The 23,749-nt window shown below is 45.1% G+C and overlaps 1 protein-coding gene across 3 annotated transcripts in view; it reads left to right on the top strand.

Moving 5' to 3' along the window:
* ITGB5 (integrin subunit beta 5) overlaps positions 1 to 23,749 on the top strand; it is a 121,852-nt gene that overhangs the window by 61,094 nt on the left and 37,009 nt on the right. For 2 of the 3 annotated variants that reach the window (XM_045502348.1, XM_045502349.1), the window contains exons 6-9: positions 5,308 to 5,469; positions 7,112 to 7,207; positions 9,061 to 9,150; positions 18,478 to 18,612. In XM_045502348.1, the coding sequence (XP_045358304.1) occupies positions 5,308 to 5,469; positions 7,112 to 7,207; positions 9,061 to 9,150; positions 18,478 to 18,612 (483 nt within the window). The remainder of the gene's footprint in view (positions 1 to 5,307; positions 5,470 to 7,111; positions 7,208 to 9,060; positions 9,151 to 18,477; positions 18,613 to 23,749) is intronic. The other variant, XM_045502350.1, reaches the window with a different exon arrangement.

Here is a 23,749-nt window from a genome sequence, read left to right as displayed (position 1 = left end):
GGAGGTGGAGTAAGTATTAAGTATTAGTATTCCTGGTTTCCTATCAAGAAAAAAGCTTTTGAAGTGTTAACTCATTAGGTCAAAGCTACGTGAGTAATTAGGGGTGGCAACAACATTACAGTGCCTGTCCTGGGGCACCTGGGTTCCACGTTGTTCTGTGTCCTTGTTGCCAGCTTCCATTATGTTCCTGCAAGTCCTCTGGGAAGCTGTGGTGGAGCAAAAGGAGACTGAAACAGTTGAACAGCAGACCAGCAGCATTCAAAACCCGGTCTTGTGAAAGTAATACTTGCTTCTGAAAGATAGTTGGGGGGAAAAATGGGAAAAAAGAGAAAGATGTTGCCTGTCATCTCTACCCCAACCACATGATGGTGTATTTTGTTTCAATCTCTCTCTCTCTCTTTTTTTTTTTTTTTTATATGAAATTTACTGTCAGATTGGTTTCCATACAACACCCAGTGCTCATCCCTACAGGTGCCCTCCTCAGTGGCCATCACCCACCCTCCCGTCCCTCCCACCCCCCATCAACCCTGAGTTTGTTTTCAGTTTTTAATAGTCTCTTATGGTTTGGCTCCCTCCCTCACTAACTTTTTTTTTCCCTTCCCCTCCCCCATGGTCTTCTGTTAAGTTTCTCAGGATCCACGTAAGAGTGAAAACATATGGTATCTTTCTCTGCCTGACTTATTTCACTTAGCATAACATTCTCCAGTTCCATCCATGTTACTACAAAAGGCCATATTGCCACACCCGAAAAACAAATAATCCAGTGAAGAAATTGGGCAGAAGACATGAATAGACACTTCTCTAAAGAAGACATCTAGATGGCCAACAGGCACACGAAAAGATGCTCAATGTCACTCCTCATCAGGGAAATACAAATCAAAACCACACTGAGATATCACCTCACGCCAGTCAGAGTGGCTAAAATGAACAAATCAGGAAACTATAGATGCTGGAGAGGATGTGGAGAAAGGGAACCCTCTTGCACTGTTGGTGGGAACGCAAACTGGTGCAGCCACTCTGGAAAACAGTGTGGAGGTTCCTTAAAAAATTAAAAATAGATCTACCCTATGACCCAGCAATAGCACTACTAGGAATTTACCCAAGGGATAGAGGAGTGCTGATGCATAGGGGCACTTGTACCCCAATGTTTATAGCAGCACTTTCAACAATAGCCCAATTATGGAAAGAGCCTAAATGTCCATCAACTGATGAATGGATCTTACTCTCTTTTTAATAGAAAGTAATGCTCATCTCTTACATGGTTTGTAATCACACTGCCATTAAAGTATTGTATACTTCGTCTTCCAGCTAACATTACACCTGTTGACCATAAGGTTATACTTTTTATGAACATAATTTCTGCTGGCCAGAGAGAAGATACCTCCATTTACTTAACCATTCCTAAACAAGATCCCTTTTTATCACTACTAGTGAAAATATTGCTGTGCATGTTTCAGAATACTTCTTGCAGAGAGAGTTCTTGAAGTAGAATAATGGAGTCAAAAGATGTATACTTCTTTAAGGGAATTTTTGGTTATGGAGGGATAGTTTACACAGAGGGTCCCTCTGGGTTATGGAGGGATAGTTTACACAGAGTAAAATTCACCTTTTTAGGCTAAAGTCTTCTAGCCACCCCCACAATGAAGATAGAGATTATTCCTAGAACCCTTGAAAGTTTCCTAGCATCCCTTTGTTGCTGACCCCTCCCTTTACTCTCAGCCTTTGGCAACTACCAATTTGTTTCTGTCCCTATATTTTTGTCTTTTCCCAAGTATCACATGGATGGAGTTAGACAGTAAGTTGCCTTTGGAGTCAGGCTTTTTTCACTTAACATAATGTTTTGGAGATTCATCCAAGTTGTGTGTGTCAGTAGTTTGTTCTTTTTTTTTTTTTTTTTTTTTCCCAGAACAGTATTGTGTAGATGTACTACATTGTGTCTCTCTGTAAACCACTTGATGCACATTGTTTCTGGTTTTTGATGATTATGAATAACTGCTATAATAAGTATTTACATTGAGGGGTGCCTGGGTGGCTCAGTCAGTAGAGTATGCAACTCTTTTTTCTTTTTTATAAATTGATTTTTTAAATTTATTTATTTTGAGAGAGAGAGAAAGAACGAATCCCAGAATCCCAAGTAGGCTTTCCATCAGCAGCATGGAGCCTGATGCAGGGCTCAAACCCACAACTGTGAGATCATGACCTGAGCCGAAACCAAGAGTCAGACTCTTAACTGACTGAGCCACCCAGGCACCCTGAGTATGTGACTTTTAATTCAAAAGGGTTTAAGCCCCACGTTGGATATAGAGATAACTTAAAAATAAAATCTTTAAAAATATAGAGCTGAGTAGAAATTTTCATGTAAGCATAAATTTTCATTTCTCTTGGGTAAATACCAAAGAGTGGGATTGCTGGGCTAATGGTAAGTGTATGTGTAACTTTATAAGAATCTGTCAAACTGTTTCCAAAGTTGCTGGGACTTTTGTACTCTCATTAGCAATTATGAGAGTTCCAATTTTTCCACACCATTACTGCCACTTGGTATTATTAGGGTTGGTGTGTTTGCCATTGGAAGAGCTATCTAATAGCTATCTTGTTGTGGTTTTAATGTGCATTTCCTCAGTGACTACCAATGTTGAGACTCCATTCTTGTGCTTATCTTCATTCCTCTCTCTTCTTTGGTGAAATGTTTGTTCAAGTCTCTATCTTTTTAAATTCAATTTATTTTCTGATTCACTTATGAACATTCTTTATGTATTCCGGATATCGGTTCTATCAGATTTTTATTTCTTTGCAAATATTTTCTCCCAGTCCACACCTTGTCATTTCATTTTCTTATTGGTATCTTTCAAAGAGCAGATGTTTTTAATTTTGATGAAGTCCAATTCATCAATTTTTATTCCATAAATCATGATATGTAAGAAATCTTTGCCTATACGAAAGTCACAAGGGCTTTCTCCTGTTTCCTTCAGGAACTTTACTGTCTTAGTCCTAATCAATTTTTGTATATATAGGGAGCTTTGGCTTGAGCTTCATTTCTTTCCATATGGGTGTCTAATTGTTCTAGTACCTTCTGTTGAATTGACCATATATGTGTGGGTCTCTTTATCTCTATCTCGCTCCATTGGTCTTTATGTTTAATGCACTATCTTAATTATGGTAGCTTTATGGTAAGCCTTGACCTTAGATAACGAGTCCCTCAACTTGGTTGTTCTTTTTAGAAAATTGTTTCTGGTCTCCATTGTTTGACTTTCCATATAAATTTTAGACTAAGCTTACATTTTCTCAAAAAGGCCTTCTGGGCATTTGATTGGGATTGTGTCGAGTTTATAGATCAGTCTGGGGGCAGATGACCTCTCAGTGGCATTGACACTTCTGATCCATGGAAACTATCTTTCTGTCCATTTTTTTAGGTCTCTGATTTCCTTTAAGGTTCTTAATACACATTGTCAAATTAAAGATTGTTCTACTTTCTTGTCAGGGTGTTTAGCACATTGTTGTGTCCTTGTGAATAACAGATCCACATTTTTCCTACAAAAAGCACTGTTGGTTTACACCCTCTTGATTATGCCTTATCTCCAAAGCATCGTGCCCTCCCTTCCACGGCTTATAATGTACTGCTTTAACTACTTCACAGTTTGAAACTCTTTATCAAAGTCTAACATACCTGCAGAAAACTGTACAAAGAGTGCAGCATCTCGGTCAATTTTCACAAGGTAGAAATACCAGGTCAATAGACAGAACATTACCAGCAACCCAGAAGCCTCCTTGTGACCCTTTTCAGTTATTAACTACCCCCATTCATGCTGTCAAGGGGAACCACTGTCTTCACTTCTAACATCACAGATCAGTTTTGTCATGGCTTAGATGTCATTGCTGTCAGGGACCTTCTAGGTTTCTTATTCCAGGTCCCAAAAATGTGCTTGGCTTCCTCTTTGTGCCTTTGCTAGTGCTTACAACGCCCACCCCTCTTCTGCCTTCTCGGGCATTTCTTCCTCCAGCTTCCTTGAAGAGCCCTTCCTATTCTTCCAGCTCAGCTTAAGTTTCATGTGCCCTGAGAAGGCTTTCAAGCCTCCTCCTCTCTGGTTTCCACTGACATTGTATTTACCTTCATTAGCACCTTAATGGGGATGTGTTGGAGTCCTGTTTCCATTTGACTGTAAACTCTTTGGGATCTGGGACAAAACGTTCCCCCCCCACCCCCCCACATTAGTCTGACTTTTTGTCATTTATTATTATTGTTTTATTTCCACGCCGCTTTTGGAGCAAGTGAGAAAATATTATGGCTCTTAAAGGCTGTTAAATTCATCAATATGGTGGTAAGAAAGAGGGTGATGCCTTCAACTTCTCATCTGCTGGAAGAACAACAGCTTTTAACTTGTAAAGTCTGTGAATGCAGTCTTTGGCTTCTGTATCAAGCGTGCATGTGTAGATAACTCTCGGCATGTATTCACTCTGCCACCAACATATTTAGGGATGCCTTTTCACTGTTAGTAAGAAAGTGGCCATGTCTCAGTTTCTGTTGCTCTGTATCAGGGTCCAGCTGTTCCTAATAATAATGGCTGGGGTGTTTGTAGCATTGGGGCCACAGTGGCTGCATGTGAGAAATAGAGTCTTTCTCTTGCAATACAGACTGTCTGTAGCTGTGCCTTTTGCTGGAGTGGATACATGAAGCAGTAAAGGGAGAACAGAGCTAATCTTACTGACCTTAAACACTGAGGTATTTCAGTTAATGATTGGAGTGGTTTCCACCTATCAGAATAGATGGCAGATTTTACCAAATCCTCCGAAGGCAAGATCCATTGACCATTGGAACACTCCATTCTGGGTGATTTGTGTCTCACTGGGGACTGAAATGTTCCCTTACTGGTCATCTTAGATAAGGCCAGCTAACCCGAGTGCATTGTCAGGGGTTGGGTTGAGGTGGGTTAAAGACTTTTCCAGGGATGGAATAATACATGAGGCTCAGAGGGGAAACGTCCAGAAGGGGTAGCCCTCAGGTATAACCAAAAGGAACAGAGAAGCATATGGTGGTTGGGAGGGAGGTTCCGGGTGCCTGGGCCTGCACGGGCCCAGCTGTGCAGCTGTGTCTCTGCATTTAGGCTTCCCCAGTTCAGGCTGTGTCTCTTCTGAGTTCTGTGGATCATTCTTGAGTGGTTTCTATGAGTGCTCCCCGGATACGCACGTAGAAGAATGCCTCTGATTCAGACCACGACCCTGGGAGATGGGCCAGTGCGCTTTCTGATGTCCTGGGGCAGGCCTGGGCAGCAGTCAGAAGCTCCTGGCCTCCCTCAAACTTCTGTCCCTTAGGAGAAGATCGGCTGGAGAAAGGATGCTCTGCATTTGCTGGTGTTCACTACAGACGACGTGCCCCACATTGCGCTGGATGGAAAACTGGGGGGCCTGGTGCAGCCACACGATGGCCAGTGCCACCTGAATGAGGCCAACGAGTACACAGTGTCCAATCAGATGGTGAGGACCAGGGGTCCCAGCCCCGCTCCCATGATCCTGCCCGTGGGCCAGGTGCTCACCTGGCCTTCTACTCATGGACTTTCCAGTCCGTTCTGGGAATTGGGTTTCTAGTCCATCTTCTCCAGCTAGGCTTTCAGAACTCATTAACTCAGAACATTTCTTACAGATTTCTGCAGCTGGTTCATCTTCTGCCATCGTGCACCTAAATGGAAGCACTTAGTTAAGGAAGAAGTGACTTGGGGAGACCAGATAGATCTCAGAGGGGAGAGGTGAACTTACAGGAGGCCAGGGACTGTGCTCCTGCAGAGATCAAAACTTGCATAGAAGTTTATAGGGCAAAATAAATGAGGATAAGACATTGTGACTTCTAGAAAGGGGCTCCCTGAGGCACTGAGTCCTGTCACCTTCAGTGTCCTGCACAGAATGGGAGGCCCCAAGAACCTTCCACTGTCAACAGTCTATGACCATCACCATGTCATTGAAAAGAATTTATGCAGAATTTCAAACATATATCATAAAAATAGATCATTGGAATGAACCTCTATATGCCTATTGCCCAGATGCAATAGTTACCAAGATCTTGCCACATTTACTGTGCAAACAGGCAAACAAACAAAAACCTGTACCCTCTTCCTTCCCAAATCCATTCTGGGAATACTTTGTAACTTTCTTTGCTTGGCAAGCCCATTTTCTCCAGTTTCAAGCCTTCCATATTATCCCAAGAATAATGGAGTCTGGAAAAAGGACTCCTAACTATAGAACTTGATAACTTTAGAGCTAATGAGGACCCTTCTACCCATCATTAGCCCTTAAAATCCTTCAGGACATTATTAGACTGCCTCTCAGCCTCCACCCTCCCCTCCTGCTTGGACCCCTCCTGCACCATAGCCCAACATTTAAGCGAGAGGTCAACAGCCTCTTCTGCCCATTCTGAGTAGTGAGCAGGACCCATGAGAGACATTGGGGGGCCTAGTTGTTGGGCTTAGGAGAAGGAAAGTAGGGCAAGGAGTTAGGGAGGAGAAGTCCTAAGGAAGATAAAGATAATGGTTGCTGATGGTAGATGATAGGGTATGGTGGCTGGACTTTGGGGGGCCTCTCCTCTCTGCCCCATCCTTCCTAAAAGGATGGAGGCACAGACCAGCTGTGGGAATCTTCCACTCATTATGTCTCCATTCTGGCTTGGGAGGGGTGAGGGGAATGCATCTAGTTTGGGAGGTGCCAAAAGGCCCTTACCTGGACATCCTTTCTGCATATTTCCCCAATTTGGAGCTGCCAGTGGGGCTTGGTTATTAAGGATGGCCAGGGGAAGATGCTTTTCCTAGCAAGTGTGGGTTCCTGAATGCATGTTGGAGCTGGGGATGGTATCTCAGCCTGTTAGAAATGTTACAGCCTTGGGGCGCCTGGGTGGCTCAGTCAGCTAAGTGACTTCAGCTCAGGTCATGATGTCACAGTTCGTGAGTTTGAGCCCACGTTGGGCCCTGTGCTGACAGCTCAGAGCCTGGAGCCTGCTTCAGATTCTGTGTCTCCCTCTCTAGCTGCCCCTCCTCCGCTCACATTCTATCTTTCTCTCTCTCAAAAGTAAATAAACATTAAAAAAAAAAAAAGGAAACATTACAGCCTTGACCTTTTGCCTTGGCGCTAGGACTATCCATCTCTCGCCTTGCTTGGAGAGAAATTGGCAGAGAACAACATCAACCTCATCTTTGCAGTGACAAAAAGCCACTATATGCTCTACAAGGTAAGCCTCGAGGGAATGAGGGGAGCCAATGGCCTGATTCTGGGGCCCATGATGACCCAAAGGTGAATAGGAGATTAGGATGTGGGGTGAGGCAAAGTGTGAGGTAGTGGTCTGAGGAGTGTTACCAGCCTTCCTCTATGTGGGAGATCCAAGGGAGAAGTGAAATATAGCCCTGCCTTGATCTAGTGGGAAATAATAGTATTGATGAAGCTATTCAACATTCACTTAGCAGCACCTGCCTTTATAAGCAATTTAAACATAGGGCATCTGATGTGATCCTGAGAAAAACTTTGGAGACAGTAGGAGCTCCCATTTTTCAGATGATGAAATGGATATACAATGTAATCCATAGGGAAGGACAATATAAAATAAAAGTGTACAGAAAGAAAACTAAGGCATTGAAGCAGGTTACATTACTAATTCCAGCATTCCCAGAGTTTTATGCCTTACTCACAGAGTAGGGCAGACCAAGGGGTCAGTCTGAGATAGGATTTCCCAAAGAAAACAATAAATGTCTTGGGCGAATAGAGCAGTCTGTGTATGAACCTATTTTGTCTCAGAGACTTTTCCTGGGCAATCCTCTGGGCCATCGTTATAAAATCCTCTCGTGAATGTGTTCTTCCTCACAACCACAGGCAAGTCACATTTTGAACTAGAACTATCTGAGTTGCTCAAGGAGTGTTCATGTAAGCTAAATGTAAAACTCGACTCACCTCTGACTTCCTTTGACTTGAGAGGTTATGAGAACTGAGTCAGCAATCCCTCCCCAACCCTGTCCACCCCTCAGACTGCCTCTGAGAGAGGCCCTCTCTGGGCTGCTCTTAAATATCCACAGAAGAACCTCTGTCTGATCGTGTCTTTCTATTGCTCCTGCCTGAGATGATCACTGATAAAATTCCACTTAAAACTTTAGTTCTTTCTCTTCTGTTAGTCTGAATCAATTTTAGAAGATGAAAACAAAGGAAGAGGATTGTTGGTTTTATTTTTTTGTTGTTCAGTGGAAGATAGCAGGATAAAACCCAGCCATTTACACGTAACTTCTTTAGAGGGATCGATTGCACCGACTAGACTGGGTATGCTTCCAGATACTTCAAGATGGAATTGATCCACTTTGGCCTAAGCCATCCTTGTTCAGAATCAAGGACACCTTGCTCAGGGAGTAGGTCCACATAGTCCAAGGCAGGCTGAGGGCAGTGTGTGTTTCTAGAGGTCTAGAAACTTTAATAAGTGACATAGTCACTAGGACAAATGAAAGAGGAAAGGCAACCACTTCAAGGCTGCCTGCTGTGCCACAGGATTTCACCCAGAGATACCCAGATGTCCTTGGGAGGCCATCATTCACATGTCAGTTCCCTATTCAGGAAAGAGGCCATATTTGAGAGATTTAGAAGAGATTCCCCTTTTACTCCTGCTGAAAAGATTGTGAGCATCCTTGAGCTGAAGCTGGGAATATGGATCTAGGTAGACTTGAGGAAAGATGGCAAGAATATCAAGAGTATGTTGTCCATAGAGGATGAAATTTCAGAGAGTTGTCTGTTACATGCCAGACGGGAGCAGCCTCCCAGAAGGAGCAGGACATTCTACTTTGGGAACAGATCTTGCCAGACCCCTTTGCACTTAGACCTTCGAAGGTTGATGTTCCACAGCCTGCTGCATAGCTCTGTCCCCCAGGGCCCGTGCTCGGCTTTCCTTGTGACACCTTCTCCAGTTTATGGTGTGCGAGACTGGCAGAGTGTGGTGCTGGGGGGCCCTTACTGGTCTAGCTCAGGAGACCAGTGTTTACTCTGACGGTATAGAAGGACAAAATTGGCTTATATCTCTTCTTTCTTTTTTTTTTTTTTTTTCCCTTCAAGAATTTTACAGCCCTGATACCTGGAACAACAGTGGAGATTTTACATGGAGACTCCAAAAATATCATTCAGCTGATCATCAATGCGTACAACGTAAGTCACCAGTTTCTTCCCCACTGTCACCTCCCGCCCTCTCCCGCTGAGGCTCCAGGAGCTGCTGTGGACGCAGGTGGGCAGTGAATGCGTACATGGGCAGCCTGCGTACATGGCTCTGCTTCCTGCCGCCTGCCTCTTGAGTTTGGTGCCTTCCTCCTTCACTCCGGTTTGTGGTGGAGAAGGCCCCCATCCTACTTGATGCATCCTCTCCCCTCACCTCTGTTCTCTTGACTCTCATCAAAATTTGAACCCAGTGAGCAGCAAATGGCTCAGTCAGACTCCGACCAGTGGCCCCTGGACATGCTCAGGTTCTGACTCCGTGACAGCCTGGGCCCCCCACTGGAGCATCACAGTTGGGTGGGCACAGGTTCTCCCTCCTGTCCTCCTTTCCCTCAGTTCCAGATACCCGAGGAGTACTTGACTCAGACCTACTTTTCTCAGGAAAATGGCAAGCACAGGTTCTCATGCTGGCAAGTTTATACCCTCAGCTCTCCCCTCCCTGCTAAGCCCCGCTAAGGTTATAGCTTCCAGTGTCCACTCAGTCCTTCACGGGGCCAGGTAATTCGCAAGTTGGGATTCAGGGTACATCTTCCTGTTAAATCAAAGTTCTACATAAAGCAAATATCGTTGAAGTAGCACCGCTAGTCCTAAACTCACGTAAAATAGACATTTGTGGTCAGACCTGGGAACCTGATTATCCACTATGGCATCACATGTGTGGTAGAGAAGCCATCTTACTTTCCCAACCATGACTGATGTACAAATGAGTGTGTGGAACTCTGCCTTTCCAGGGTTGACTTTGTCAACCTGCTGGTGCAGCCCTCTTTTGAGTTACAAAATACTGCTCAGTTAGACCAGGAGTCGGAGGTAATGTCCTCACCACTGGGGAACCCCAGAGCCCTCACTCGTCCTGGCGTGAGCTGAGTGGCAGTGAGGATTTGTGGATGGTTTTCTGTCCTCTGCCCTCCCCATCTTCTATTGCACACAAGGATCCTCTTCCTCTCACAAGTGCTCTGATTCCCCCTCACTCCTAGAACTTCCTGTTGAGAGAAACCAGACTTCCTTCCCCTCTTCCTACCCTGTTCCCTACATACTGACATCCTCTTTTCTGTTCCCTGACATTTAAGTCTTCACCAGACTCAGTGGGCCAGGGTTTCTAGGTTCACCTTTGGTGGTTTTCACATTTCCACGGTGAGTGGAAACGTGACCTACCGAGAGAGTGTCTGGGAAGAGAGTGTGTGTGTGTGAGGGAGGGGGCCCAGGCCTGCCAAATGTCACCCCCTTTCTGAGGGCGTCTCTTTTTGTGAACTTCTTTGGCCTCAAGCTCTGGATGCTGGACCAAAGGAATTAAAGTAGGAGCTAGGACTGCTGCCTCTGGGGGCACCGTGGCTGAGAGACCCCTGGGTAAGGAGAGGGGCTACTGCTAGGCCTGCTGTCACTGGGGGTGGGGGTGACCATAGCTTGTCTCCTGCCAAGCCCACACCTTTGGGGCATAAGTGGCTGAAGAGCAAGCCCATCTTGGGCTCTAGGGTGGGTGAGAATTTCTCCTGGGTTTCTAGGGCGGATTTTCATCCTCAGTCAGCTCCTGAGTTCAGATCCTGCTGGGAGGCTCCCCAGGAGCCTCTGGGGCTACCTCTGGGGCTCGCCTAAGAGTGCTACCTGCTGAAGGCCTAGGCCCTCTGCTCCTCATGACTTTTTTTTTTTTTTTTAATTTTTTTTTTCAACGTTTATTTATTTATTTTTGGGACAGAGAGAGAGACAGAACATGAACAGGGGAGGGGCAGAGAGAGAGGGAGACACAGAATCGGAAACAGGCTCCAGGCTCTGAGCCATCAGCCCAGAGCCTGACGCGGGGCTCGAACTCACGGACTGCGAGATCGTGACCTGGCTGAAGTCGGACGCTTAACCGACTGCGCCACCCAGGCGCCCCTGCTCCTCATGACTTTAAGAAAGGAGAGCATAATGACTCTGAGTTGCACAGAACTGACTGGGTGGTATTTGCCAGAAATGGAAAAAACACTGCTCTGTCGGTGCTTTGTGTGGCCGGGTGGTTCTGTACTTTGATACCTGTGTGTGGGACCACTGAAAACCAGGGCGCACAGGGCATTGTAGGTTTTCTGTGTGGGAGCTTGTAAATAACTGGGGGAGTTCTTTCCCTGAGATGTGTTACAGTGGCTCTGAGCAGGTTTATTACATATAAATTCATCTTTTTTTGTAATGTTTATTTATCTATTTGAGAGAGAGAGAGAGCGCATAAGCAGGGGAGGGGCAGAGAGGGAGGAAGAGATTGAGGATCCCAAGCAGGCCCTGCGCTGTCAGCCCAGAGCCGGATGTGGGGCTCAATCTCATGAACCATGATATCATGACCTGAGCCGATACCAACAGTCAGACACTTAACTGACTGAGCCACCCAGGTACCCCTAAATTCATTTTCCTAATTAAAATCCAGGGACCTGGGGAATATACTTCGTGTGGTTGGTGGAGGTTAGGAGAGGAGCCGAGAGCCCTGTCTGCTGTTAAGGAGTCAGGATTGGGATGAGCATAGAAAATGATCTTTTCTAGGCAGGAGCTACATTTAACCTGGGATGAAACCCCTGAAGAAGTCTGGGAATCCAGGACTGTAGCTTAGCTCTGAGTTCATCTGGTTCCTATGAAAGAATGCGTTAGGAAATGAGACACACAACTTATGAATGAACATTTGAAACTCAACTATTTTTTTTTTAATTTTTTTAATGTTTATTCATTTTTGAAAGACAGAGAGAGACAGAGCACAAGCAGGGGTGGGGCGGAGAGAGAGGGGGACACAGAATCCGAAGCAGGTTCCAGGCTCCGAGCTGTCAGCGCAGAGCCCGACGTGGGGCTCGAACTCACGAGCCGCAAGATCATGACCTGAGCCGAAGTCGGATGCTCAACCGACTGAGCCACCCAGGCGCCCCGAAACTCAACTTTTAACATGGGTGATTCTGGAATGCTATCAACAGTTCACTGGAAAAATTTAAAGCAGCGTTATTGAGATGGGGAACAAATAAACTGTACAGATTGAAAGTGTAAAACTTGTTAAGTTTTGACACGTGTACACATCTTTGAAACCATCACCACCACCACCACGGTATTGAACGTGTGTGTCAACCCAAAAAGTTAGGATCGTCGGTAATTCCCTGCTTCTGCCTCTTTCCCTCAGTGGGGATTTGAAAGCTATTAAATATACGAATGTGAGACAGCAAGGTATTTGGAGCCAAGTCCAGCGGGTGGAAGCCTTGTTGGTGCCCAACAGTGATTAGGACCTGCTTCACTGGCTGTGGTCATTTCTGACAGAGGGGAGGGCCCAGGCTGGGCCTTGAGTGTGCGTGTGTGCGTGTGCGTGTGTGTGGGGGAGCTTAGCGGTGGTTATCCTTTCACCTGCTCCTCTCCTTGGCCTGGATCTAAGCCCAACTCTAACCAGACTGTTTGCTTTTCTCTGTGTCACCTTACCACCTCGGCAGTTTGTGGCGGATCCCATATGAGTCATGCAACACATGACTAAGTATGGGTGTTGACTTTGACCTCCCCTAGAGAGCTGGCAAACCGTCTGTGGGGACATTCTGAAAAGATTTTGGTTGAAGCACATGTAACAGATGAAATAGCTGTGGTTTTTAGCTAGGCTGCGGAGGGAGCAGAATGGGAAGGGCATGTTTAATGTCTTGTAGACTCAAGTCTGTTGTATGCAGCTTTCATAATGTGAAACTTCAACTCTGGGCTTTGATTTATATATCTTTTCTTGCTCTGCCAAATTCTTCATTGCGAGAGATCACCAAGTCCTCCCAAGGGGGTTTAGCTTGGCTAAACTGGAGCTTGGCTGTACTGGAGGTGCTAAGGAGAGCCCCGAGCCCAGAGAGAGGCCCTGGGTGCACACATACAGAACACAAGCACTGTGTCACATTGAGAAAGGGGACAAGGACTCAGAGAATCACTGGGGGCTCTTTTCAGAATGGGAAAGAACAGAAGGAGCTGGAAACCGCTAGAATTGCATGTGGAGGGTGGTATCGGAGGCTGTGGTGTATGTGTCTCCTAGTGGAGCACATGTTTCTCTTTTTGTTGTTGCCACAAAGTCTGCGCCCACCCATTCCACAGCTGGCCTGACTTAAAGCAATTGCAGATGTGACCTAGGCTGACCGGGTATTTTAATAGCCTTTAAACTTCTGACATTCTTGACATTGTCTCCTTGTCCCAGGATGAGGAGTAAGGAAATGTCTTCAGGGGCAGGGCTGGTAGGAGTTAACTGAATTTCAGGAGTCATCTGTAAGTCTTCATGTATTGCCTGTAGCTTTGCTTCTTTGTTATATTTTATGCTCCATTCCATTCATTCATTCATTTGTCCAGCAAATATATAATAATGGCCTAATGTGTGGCAGATACCGTCTACATCTTGAGAAACAAAACAAAACAAAAACAGCAAGCAGAATACAGTCCTGCCCTCTGGGAGGCCATAGTCTTTTATAGGAGATAGACCTTTATGATCAGAATACAACCTGATTGTCCATATTCTCCAAGGTCAGAGCACTGCAGGGAGATCAAGAAGGCCTGGTTCTGTCCTGCCTGCCTCTAGGCGCTGAATGACCCTGGGCAATGCCTTTTCTTTGACCTCAGTTCCCACTTCAGTAAACTGATAGGTTTAAACTGAATAATCTTCATGATTCCTATCCGCCCCCCCCCCCCCCCCCCCCCCCCCGGTTAACATCTTAAGAGTTTCTGATTCCTATGGGGGCCAGGAGTAATAAAAACTTCAGATCACAACATAAGGCTTTGGGGGTCTAGACTAGAGCATAGATTTAATTTCTATCCATTATAGTTACCAATTCATTCAGTAGGAGTCCCAGTCGCCAGTGTTCTTTCTCCCCCTGCCAAACTCCCCATTAACCCTTCTGGGTGGCAGCTCCAGCAGACCTTCATGGGGAGGGAGGATTGGTATTTCCTCCTAATGTCTTGTTGGTGAGCTACAGGGCCCTCATGTTTTATGTGACTGATCCCAAGTAATTTTTAATGTAGCTCCAGTCTACCTAGCCCTTTTATGATACATTGATTTGCCTTATTCTCATAGTTATTTGCAATTCAAAAATATATATATCAAAAAGAAAGTTAATGTTTGTTCATTTTTTGAGAGAGAGAGAGAGAGAGAGAGAGCAAGCACAAGCAGGAGCAGGGTAGAGAGAGAGGGAGACACAGAATCTGAAGCGGGTTCCAGGCTCCGAGCTATCAGCAGGGCTCGATGCAGGGCCCGAACCCATGAGCTGTGACCTGAGCCAAAGTCAGACGCTAAACCGAATGAGCCATCCAGGCACCCCCAAACATATATATTTTTTAAATTGACCTTGTCTTAGATATAATATAAATCTATAGTAATCAAAATAGTATGGTACTGGTACAAAAATAGACACATAGATCAATGGAACAGAATAGAGACTCCAGAAATAAATCCACAATTGTATGTCAGTTAACCTATGTGAAAGTAGGCAAAAATATACAATGAAACAAAGAAAGTCTCTTCAGTAAGTGGTGCTGGGAAAACTGGACAGCTACATGAAAAAGAATTAAGCTGGACCACTTTCTAACATGTATATAAAAATAAATAAAATGGATTAAAGACCTAAATGTGATATCTGAAACCATACAAATCCTAGAGGAGAGCACAGGTAGGAAATTCTCTGACATCAGTTATAGCAACATTTTTCTGCACGTCCTCTAAGGTAAAGGTAAGGAAAGCAAAAATAAACTATTGAGACTACATCAAAATAAAAAGTTTTTGCACACTTGAAGGAAACATCAACAAAACAAAAAGACAGTCTACTAACTGGGAAAATTTATTTTCAAGTGACATATCCAATTACAGGGCTAATATTCAAAGTCTGTAAAGAATTTATAGGAGTGTCTGGGGGCTTAGTTGGTTAAGCGTCCGATTCTTGATTTTGGCTCAGGTCGTGATCTCATGGGTTCAAGCCCTACATCACGTTCTATGCTGATGGCACAGAGTCTGCTTGGGATTCTGTCTCTCTCTCTGTCCCTCCCCTGCTTGCTATCTCTCTCTCAAATCAATCAATCAATACATACATACATACATACATACATATACATAAATACATAAATATTAAAATAAAAAGAATTTATATAACTCAGAGTGCCTGGCTGGCTCAGTTGGTAAAGCATATGACTCTTGATCTTGGGGTTATGAGTTTGAACCCCATGTTGGGTGTAGAGATTACTTAAAAATAAAATCTTAAAAAAAAATTATACCACTCAGTACCAAAAAATGATCATTAAAAAATGGACAGAGGACCCAAATAGACACTTTTCCAAAGAAGATATACAGATAGCCAATGGACACATGAAAAGATGCTTGAAATCATCAGGGAATTGCAAATCAAAGCCACAATGAGATAGTACCTTACACCAGTCAGAATGGCTAACATGAAAACGACAAGAAGAAATAGCAAGTGTTGGCGAAAGATGTGGAGAAAATGGAACCCTTATGCACTGTTGTTGGGATGCAAATTGGTACAACCACTGTGGAACATAGTATGGAGTTTCCTGAAAAAATTAAAAATAGAGTACCATATGATCCAATAATTCCATTACTGGGTATTTACCCAAAGAAAGTGAAAACACTAATTTGAAAAGATATATGCACCCATATGTTTACATATTTACAAGAGTCAAGATATGAAAACAGCTTAAGTGTCTGTCATGGACAAATGGGTAAAGAAGGCGTTGTATATATACGCAATGGAATATTATGCAACCATAAAAGGATGGTATTGTGCCATTTGTGACATGAATGGACCTAGAGGGTATTATGCAAGTGAAGTAAGTCAGACTGAGAAAGACAAATACCAATGATTCTACTCATAAGTGGAATCTTAAAAAAAAAGAAACAAACAAAAATCAGAATCAGACCTACACATAAAGAGAACAAACTGATGGTTGCCAGAGGGGAGGGGAAGTAGGGGATTGGGCAAAATGGGTGAACAGGAGAGATACAGGCTTCCACTTATGAGATGAATAAGTCACAGGAATAAAAGACACAGTAAAAGGGATAAACTTTTTGACTTTTCAGAAATAACTTCTAAGTTTCTTCCACTCGGTCTGAGCCCGTTAGCATAGCTGCCATTAGGACATCCATCCATTCATTCAACAGAAGCTGTGTTCAGTCCTAAGGAGAAATAGGGTATGGCTCTGGGAACTCACAGCTCAGTGGGGAAGGCAGCCTTGGAAATAACTGATTGTGTTTAGCAGGAGAGTGCTGTTGAGTGCTGTATGTTGAGAGGTGCTCACCAAACTCTCTGCCAGTTGAGGGTGGCACAAGAGGAAATGGATTGAAGAAAGAGTATTTTTAGAGGTGTGGAAGCACTTGAACAATTTGTCGCAAAGGAGGAGACTATTTTTTGCAGAGAGTATTTTCAACAAGCTATTAATTTGTTGGGAAAACTGCATATGTAACATATTCAAGTTTAGCACTATAGGCTCAGCAAAAAAGAAAAGAAAGAAAAGAACCCCATGTGAGCAAGAGGAAGTTCTGCCTGCCATCTGTTCAATGCCATGTTCCCCAAAGTGCACCTGAGAAGGGGAGTGGGAGCCTGGAGGATCATCAGTTGATCTTGGGGTCCACGTGTGCTTTCGTCTCTTAGAATGTGTGCATCCTGTCATACTGAATGTATTTAGTGTATAAACAGATGTTTTTTTTGTAAGATGTGGCCCCTAGACACAAGCTGGTTCATTTGGCTTCAGTCTCCAAAGGCATGTCCTTAGAGATTTGGCAAGTTTTTTTTTTTTTTCAACGTTTATTTATTTTTGGGACAGAGAGAGACAGAGCATGAATGGGGGAGGGGCAGAGAGAGAGGGAGACACAGAATCGGAAACAGGCTCCAGGCTCTGAGCCATCAGCCCAGAGCCTGACACGGGGCTCGAACTCCCGGACCGCGAGATCGTGACCTGGCTGAAGTCGGACGCTTAACCGACTGTGCCACCCAGGCACCCCGAGATTTGGCAAGTTTTTAAACTTGCAGGCATGCAGAAAATTGCACAAACTTGTCACAAACTAAATACACCTGAGTATCCAGGACCCAGGTCAAAATCCAGAATATTACTAACGCCCCGAAGCACCCGTTGTGCCCTATTCTTTTGCCATCCCCCAAGGGTAACCAATAATTTTTGCCTACTTTTAAATTTCATATAAATAGAACCGTGCAAGTATGTATGCTTTTTGTGTCTGGCTTCTTTCAGGCAGTGTCCTACGATTCATCTATGTCATGGAATGTAGTCATGTTTCATTAATTGTTAGTGTATGGTGTTCTATACGAACACACCATAACTTGGTTTGCTAAAAGTCTGTTCTGCTGTTGATAGGCATTTGGGTAGTTCTGTTTTCTAACTATTATGAGACAGTGTTGCTATAAACATTCTCATACATATCTCTGGTCACTACATATCTCTGTTGGGTATAATCCCACAATGAATTGGTAGATCTAAGGTTGGTCCAAACAGCAGTAGATACTGCCTAATGGCTTTCTAAAGGTTTTTATACCAATTCACACTCAACACCAGCAGGGTGAGGGCTCCTATTGCTCTGCATTCTTTTCAACACTTGATATTTTTGGTCTTTTATTTTTTCTATTCTGATGGGTAATTCTGGTCTTTTATTTTTTCTATTCTGATGGGTAATTCTGGCTTGATGTTGATTTCAGTCACCATCTTGAGAACGTCACCCACATGTAAGATATGACTCTTTCAGAATGCAGTTCAAAACTCAGCACATGTAGCCCTCATCTACTGGAGGTGGGGTGTGAGCATGAGGATTGGCAGGGTGGTTCCAGGAGAAGGTGCCTACTGAACTGGTGTTAAAGGTTGACAAGATGCTAGCCAGGGAAAAAGAAGAGAGAAGGGCCACTGACCAGGGGAACACTCTCCCAGGCTCATGGAAAGGCCCACAGTCTAGAGAGCACATGGCAAGATTTGAGGAGCTGCATGTGCGAAGCTGAGTGGGGATGACAAGTGACTCTGGAATGGTGAGTAGGGACAGAGCATCACCCCTGTGAAGTAGATAAAGTTACCATATGGCGGGTGGACCATTATCGACCTCTCTGAGCTCATGCAGGGAGATTTTGGGCCAGGTCTAGCAAGATGGCATACGTGTGGAGAGAAGGGAAAGGATGTCGGACCGGCAGTGAACCAAGCCCAACTTTCCTTGGCCTGAGACTCCTGAGTTAGAGATAGTCAAGTGGGCCTCAGAGAACCAGTATGGAGAACTGCAGCCTTTACTAACTGGTTCTCGTTCCATTTTCTCTCTCTGTTCAGAGCATCCGGTCTAAAGTGGAGCTGTCTGTCTGGGATCAGCCTGAGGATCTTAATCTCTTCTTTACTGCTACCTGCCAGGATGGTATGTCCTACCCTGGCCAGAGGAAGTGTGAAGGCCTGAAGATTGGGGACACGGTAAGTTCTAACCCCCATTTATAACTGTTAGCATTGGTCATCATTCTTTGACTTCTGGTAACTTTTATGACTTATTAGAGTCCTTTAGGGGTTTATATTCTGTCTTCCAACTCAGCATAACATGCTGGGGGACCTTCCTAGGCATGCTCTGTGTTGTGTGTTTAAGGTGCCGGGTGGATCTGGTCAGTTGACAGTGTTCAGTGCACCGCCACCTAAGGCTTCCTCAAGTTGACATTGTGCCCTTGGTGTTTTCAACCATTATTATTGTTTTCATTTGACAGGGATGAAATCAGGTGGGCGAGTATGGGTGGGAATCTAAGAGAACTGCCCTTCCTTCCTAGTCCTCTGCAGCCTGCTCTGTGTCTCGGATAATCTGAGCCTCCCTTTTCTCTTCTGCAAAATATGAAGACAGCCATCCATTTCTTCTGATTTGGTCACATGGAATGGATAACTCCACAGCAATGGAGGGCCTAGAAGCTCTGTGTGGGTTAAGTGGGTATAATTAAGAAATGTTGTATGTAAAGATATGTACTTATGTGCCAAGCCAAGGTCTTAAGGGAGGGGGAGAATATATGGGTGATGAGAACAAAGAACAAACCCAGGCACAGAGGCAGGCAGAGTGGTGATGGAGAGCTGTCCACACGTCTTCCAGAGCTTCCTGCTGCTTAGAAGCAGACCGTGGATCCTTTCCTTGCTATGTTGATAGTTTCATTGCTCAGAAAACAGAAAGGCAGTGAGAGAGTTCTCTTCCACACATAAAAGAATCTGACTAAAGCCAAAAAAAATGGATAGGGACCTTGAAAATAGATGACCATATCTTTGGGGAGCACTAAGCACTAATGAAGGCCAAAGTGGATACACACACACTTATACCCAGGGCTCTAGGGGAAAGAGCCTAAAAGTAGGTGTAGCCATGTGTCTGGTTGAGCCTCCATATGGTCTTCTGGGCCTTTCCCGCATGCCGTGCCTGATCCTCTCCTTCCTTCCCCTTCACAGCAGCCCTCATTTATGACACACAGGCGGATGTCTCGCCTGTTCTAAGTCTTACAGTGGTGCCTCGCCCTGTCAAAGGGAAACTTCAGAACATGGCATCAGTGTTGAGAAAGTGAAGGACTCTAAGTAACAACTCTTTTTCTAAAGCATGTTTTTTTTCAAGTTTATTTACAAAAAAAAAAGTGAAAGAGGTCCTAATCAGTTGTCAGATGATAAATCATTAAAAATTAAAAATGATTGTGGCATTTAACTCGGAAGGCACTCATAGAATAAGGTAACATTGCCGTACAAAAATCCTTCCATTCCCATCTTCCTAATTAAATGAATAAGTTTGTTTGGAGGTTGTGCTTTAATCTAGACCAATACAAAATTGGAATAGAATTGATCCCTGTCTTATTTAGCAATAAGTAATAATATATACATGGACTGTTTAGGTGGGGAAAGCATCATCTCATTAAAGAGGCACTTCCAAGAAAATTTTGTTTTTTAATACTTGTCAAATTTTGCAACCTATTTATGTTGTTTTGATCAATCCAGATGATTTTTTGAAAACCACAACGCCTAATTGTCACAGGGTTTAGAGAGACAGTTATGAAAAACAGAAGGAGGTAGAGATAACCAGAGAAAATGACATGTAAGTGAGTTCTGTGGATCTGTGGCTGGAATGCCTGGGGCAGTGTCAGGAAGGCGCAAGAATAACACATGAAAAACACCCAGGAAGGAGCCCTTACTTGAAGAAATAGGTGCAGTGGGACAGAAGTGAGAGAGAGGACCCACAGCACACACACAAGACACCTGGGGTTCAGGAAGGCTCTTGGCAATGTCTCATGACATCCTTATGGATAAGATAAATGATGTGAGTTGATGACAGCACAGTTAGGCAGATTTGTAGCTGAGTAAACTTGCTTCTGAGGAGTGTTCATAATGTCAGCTGGAGGGAAGACTTGAATGAGGTTCCAAATGTCTCTTATCTACTTGTGTCTTCTACTGGCTTGAGTGGAACTCACGAAAGACTGCTTATCAAGTATGAAAAGGTCACAGAACTAGAGAACACAGATTATCTTTGCCCTAGGAAAACCAAGACTTAAAATCATTTTCAAAATTCAGCAGTATTGAAATCACAGGACTGATATCTTGCATTTAGTTCAGACTATTAACAGGGTAGAGGAAACTTAGTTTGCTAGTAGTTTTTAAGATAAGGACCTGGCAGATTCTGATTCTCAAAGGCTTAATGTGAATACACAATGCTGCTTAAAAAAAAAAAAAAAGCCGTTGAGGTCATATTAATGGAAGTATTTTGAAACCCCAGAGATAATGGTTCCACTCTTCTTCGTGTGGGTAAGACTACATCTGGAGTTCTGTGCTCAGTTCTCTTTTTTTCAAAGAGCAAATGACAAGCAACTATCACGATGAATTGTCTAGAAACCAGGAAGGTCAAAGGAACTGGTGTTTTTTGATAATGACAGCATAAAGTTAGATTTCCTTTGGGATATGCAAGAAACTCAGGCAATTTCCGCTGCCTTAAGCAAAAATGAGAAAATTGTTATGAGAATATTGGGGCCCCTCATGGACCCAAGAGGGACATGCAGTTAGCCTTAGGAAAGACCAGGAACAAATTAGACTGTGAGTTAGCTCTGTGTTCCTCACCACTTCCCTGTGAGGAAGATACCATTATTTATATTGACAGATGAGAAAGACTCAGGCACAAAGAATTGAATTGCCCAGATTCCACTACCATAAGTAGCAAAGTGAAAATTCAAAGCTGGGGCTTTCTGGCTCTGATGCTGGTACCCTAGACCACCTTTCCCTGGCCTTTTAGTGCCTATGATTCTGTTCTGTCCTATCTGTTTCAAAGGGTTCATTTCGAAGCAAAGTACGATAACAAAGAATGGGGGCCCTCACACAGGGAACACAGTTTATCGAGTGCCTTTAGGCACCCAGTGCACACACCCCCTGGCTCAGGTGGGGGATGGGACGCTGCACCCATTGCTGCTAGACTGAGATTTGGGAGTGTGACAGCATGCCCGAGATCCCCCAGCTAGCAAGCAGTGGACTTGCCACTCAAACCAAGGTCATCTGACTAGTCCTCCTTATCATGGAGGGGATAACATGAGTACCACTCCGGGGGTTTATAATGGGCCCCGTTCTGCCGCAGGGATTTACTGCTGCTTCCTCTGCTTCTTGCAGCGCCTGTAAGGTTGACATTACTTCCCCACTTCATGTGAGAAAGACTGAGGCTCCAAGGGGGACCTGAGAAACTTGCCGGAAATCCTGCTGCTGTTGAACCCCAAACACCAGCAGTCGAAACTGAAGCTGCTGGGACCAAAGCCTGTAGTATACCTCATGCACTTTGGAAGAAAAAGCTTTCAAGGAAGCTCAAGGTGCTATCATTACCACTTACATACAGACACCGTGCTGTACAGATTTTGTTTTTTTTTGCCAGGATAGCTCAGAAACAGTAAGGACATTGTCCAGAGGACCAAAAAAAAAAAAAAAAAAAAAAAAAAAGATTTTTAAATGGCATTTTCTCACAAACACAAAAAATCTCAGCTGTCTTGGGATGATTGGTAGAGCATCTGCGATAGAGAAAGAAGGGCGCTGCCTCCACACGGATGCCCTCGACGGCTCTTCCGCATGCGTGTGCCGGGAGCGTCCCCTTGACTCAGACGGAAGCCTGCCGTGGCAGCTCACCGCGCAGTGTTGTCTTCCGGTCCGGGAGGCCATGGTCACATGGCCCCTGGCTCTGCTGCAAGGGAGGTAGAGTTTTCATTTTCTGGGGGTGAAGATGGACTGGCACTGAGCGGCAGCCACTCACCCGTCACAGCTGAACATGCTGCTGCCCGCGAGGGCCACGCCAGCCCATGAGAGGCTAGCTCTTTGAGGGCCCCGGAAGCAGTGGGGGCAGAGCTGGCGGCATAAGGTGCAGGGCCCAGTGCAAAATCAAAGCATGGGGTCCTTGTTCAAAAATGCAGAGTCTGAAGGTGACAACAGCAGAGGATTAAACGGCACAGGGCCCTTCGGAGTGTGGGGCCCTGGGAGTGCACAGACACAGGCCCGTGGAGCCGGCCCTGGCAGGGAATGAGGGGGCGCTCCCTCAGCCACCTTTTTGCTGAAAGAGAGATACATTTCTGCACTTCTGGCTAGGCCAATCTGATTCTCTTAGCCCTGGGCCAGGAAGGCAAACTTCTGCCCCTCCTCCCAGACTGAGCTTTCTCTAGGGGGCTCACAGTTGGGCTTCAGCAACCAGGCCGGCTACTGAGTATGTGGGCACTTCCCTGCTCTAACATCTGTCTCAAGGACAAATCTGGCAGAGGAAATACACGTGCAGATGAGGCAGCCCCATAGAGGGTGATGGGTGCAGCTATAAAAGCTCAGCAAGGTGTCACTGCAGCCCCAAGGAAGAAGGACCATATCACAGGGGTGCTGTTCGAGCTAAGAAGCATGAGTAGGGGTTTTCCAGGCATGGAGGGGGAGGAGTGGGCATGGCATGGTGAGCAGCAGGTGAGGCCCTGAGGCTGTGAACAAGCATGGCCCTTTTGTAGGAGGAAGCAGCTGAGGGGAGTGTTGGGGCCTGAGGAGAGGGTGGCTGGAGTGGAGGCTGCAGAGGCAGGCCCGGGCCATACGGGTAGGACAGATGTGCCAAGGTGTCTGGTGTTATTTGGCAGCCGGGTGTTTTTCTTCAGTGCCATGATTTGGGAGCCCCATGGACAAGGTGGCGAATGGCAGGAGGTAGGCAGGAGTGTAGAGCGAGCAGAAGGGCTCGGGGACTTACCCTAGGGAAGCGGGATTAGGGAAAGCACACAGGGAATAACTGTCACGGGGTACCTCTGGGTCTGGTCTATGGATGAGGATGTGCCCCATGGGGTGCGTGTGTGGGGTGCAGCCTTGGGATAGCTGGGTTCAGGTGGCAGCCAGATGGGTCTCACCCCTGTAGCTAAAGCTTCCACAGGCAGGGACTCTGTGGTCACTTCCAACCAGAGGCCACGGTTTTGTGACTGTCCTGTGTTCTCTGGGTTAAGAGAGCTCTTCTGGGCAAGAAGCAGGAAAGATGGCAGGGGGTAAGGGACAAGGTCATCCTCAACGAGAAACACTCCTCAAATAAAATGTTGAAAGTGTCATCTCCAATAAGGTTCTCTTCTCCAGT

The sequence above is a fragment of the Leopardus geoffroyi genome, chromosome C2, assembly GCF_018350155.1.
Source record: "Leopardus geoffroyi isolate Oge1 chromosome C2, O.geoffroyi_Oge1_pat1.0, whole genome shotgun sequence".
In the NCBI taxonomy this organism is placed as follows: domain Eukaryota; kingdom Metazoa; phylum Chordata; class Mammalia; order Carnivora; family Felidae; genus Leopardus; species Leopardus geoffroyi.
This window is presented reverse-complemented; position numbering and strand designations above follow the sequence as displayed.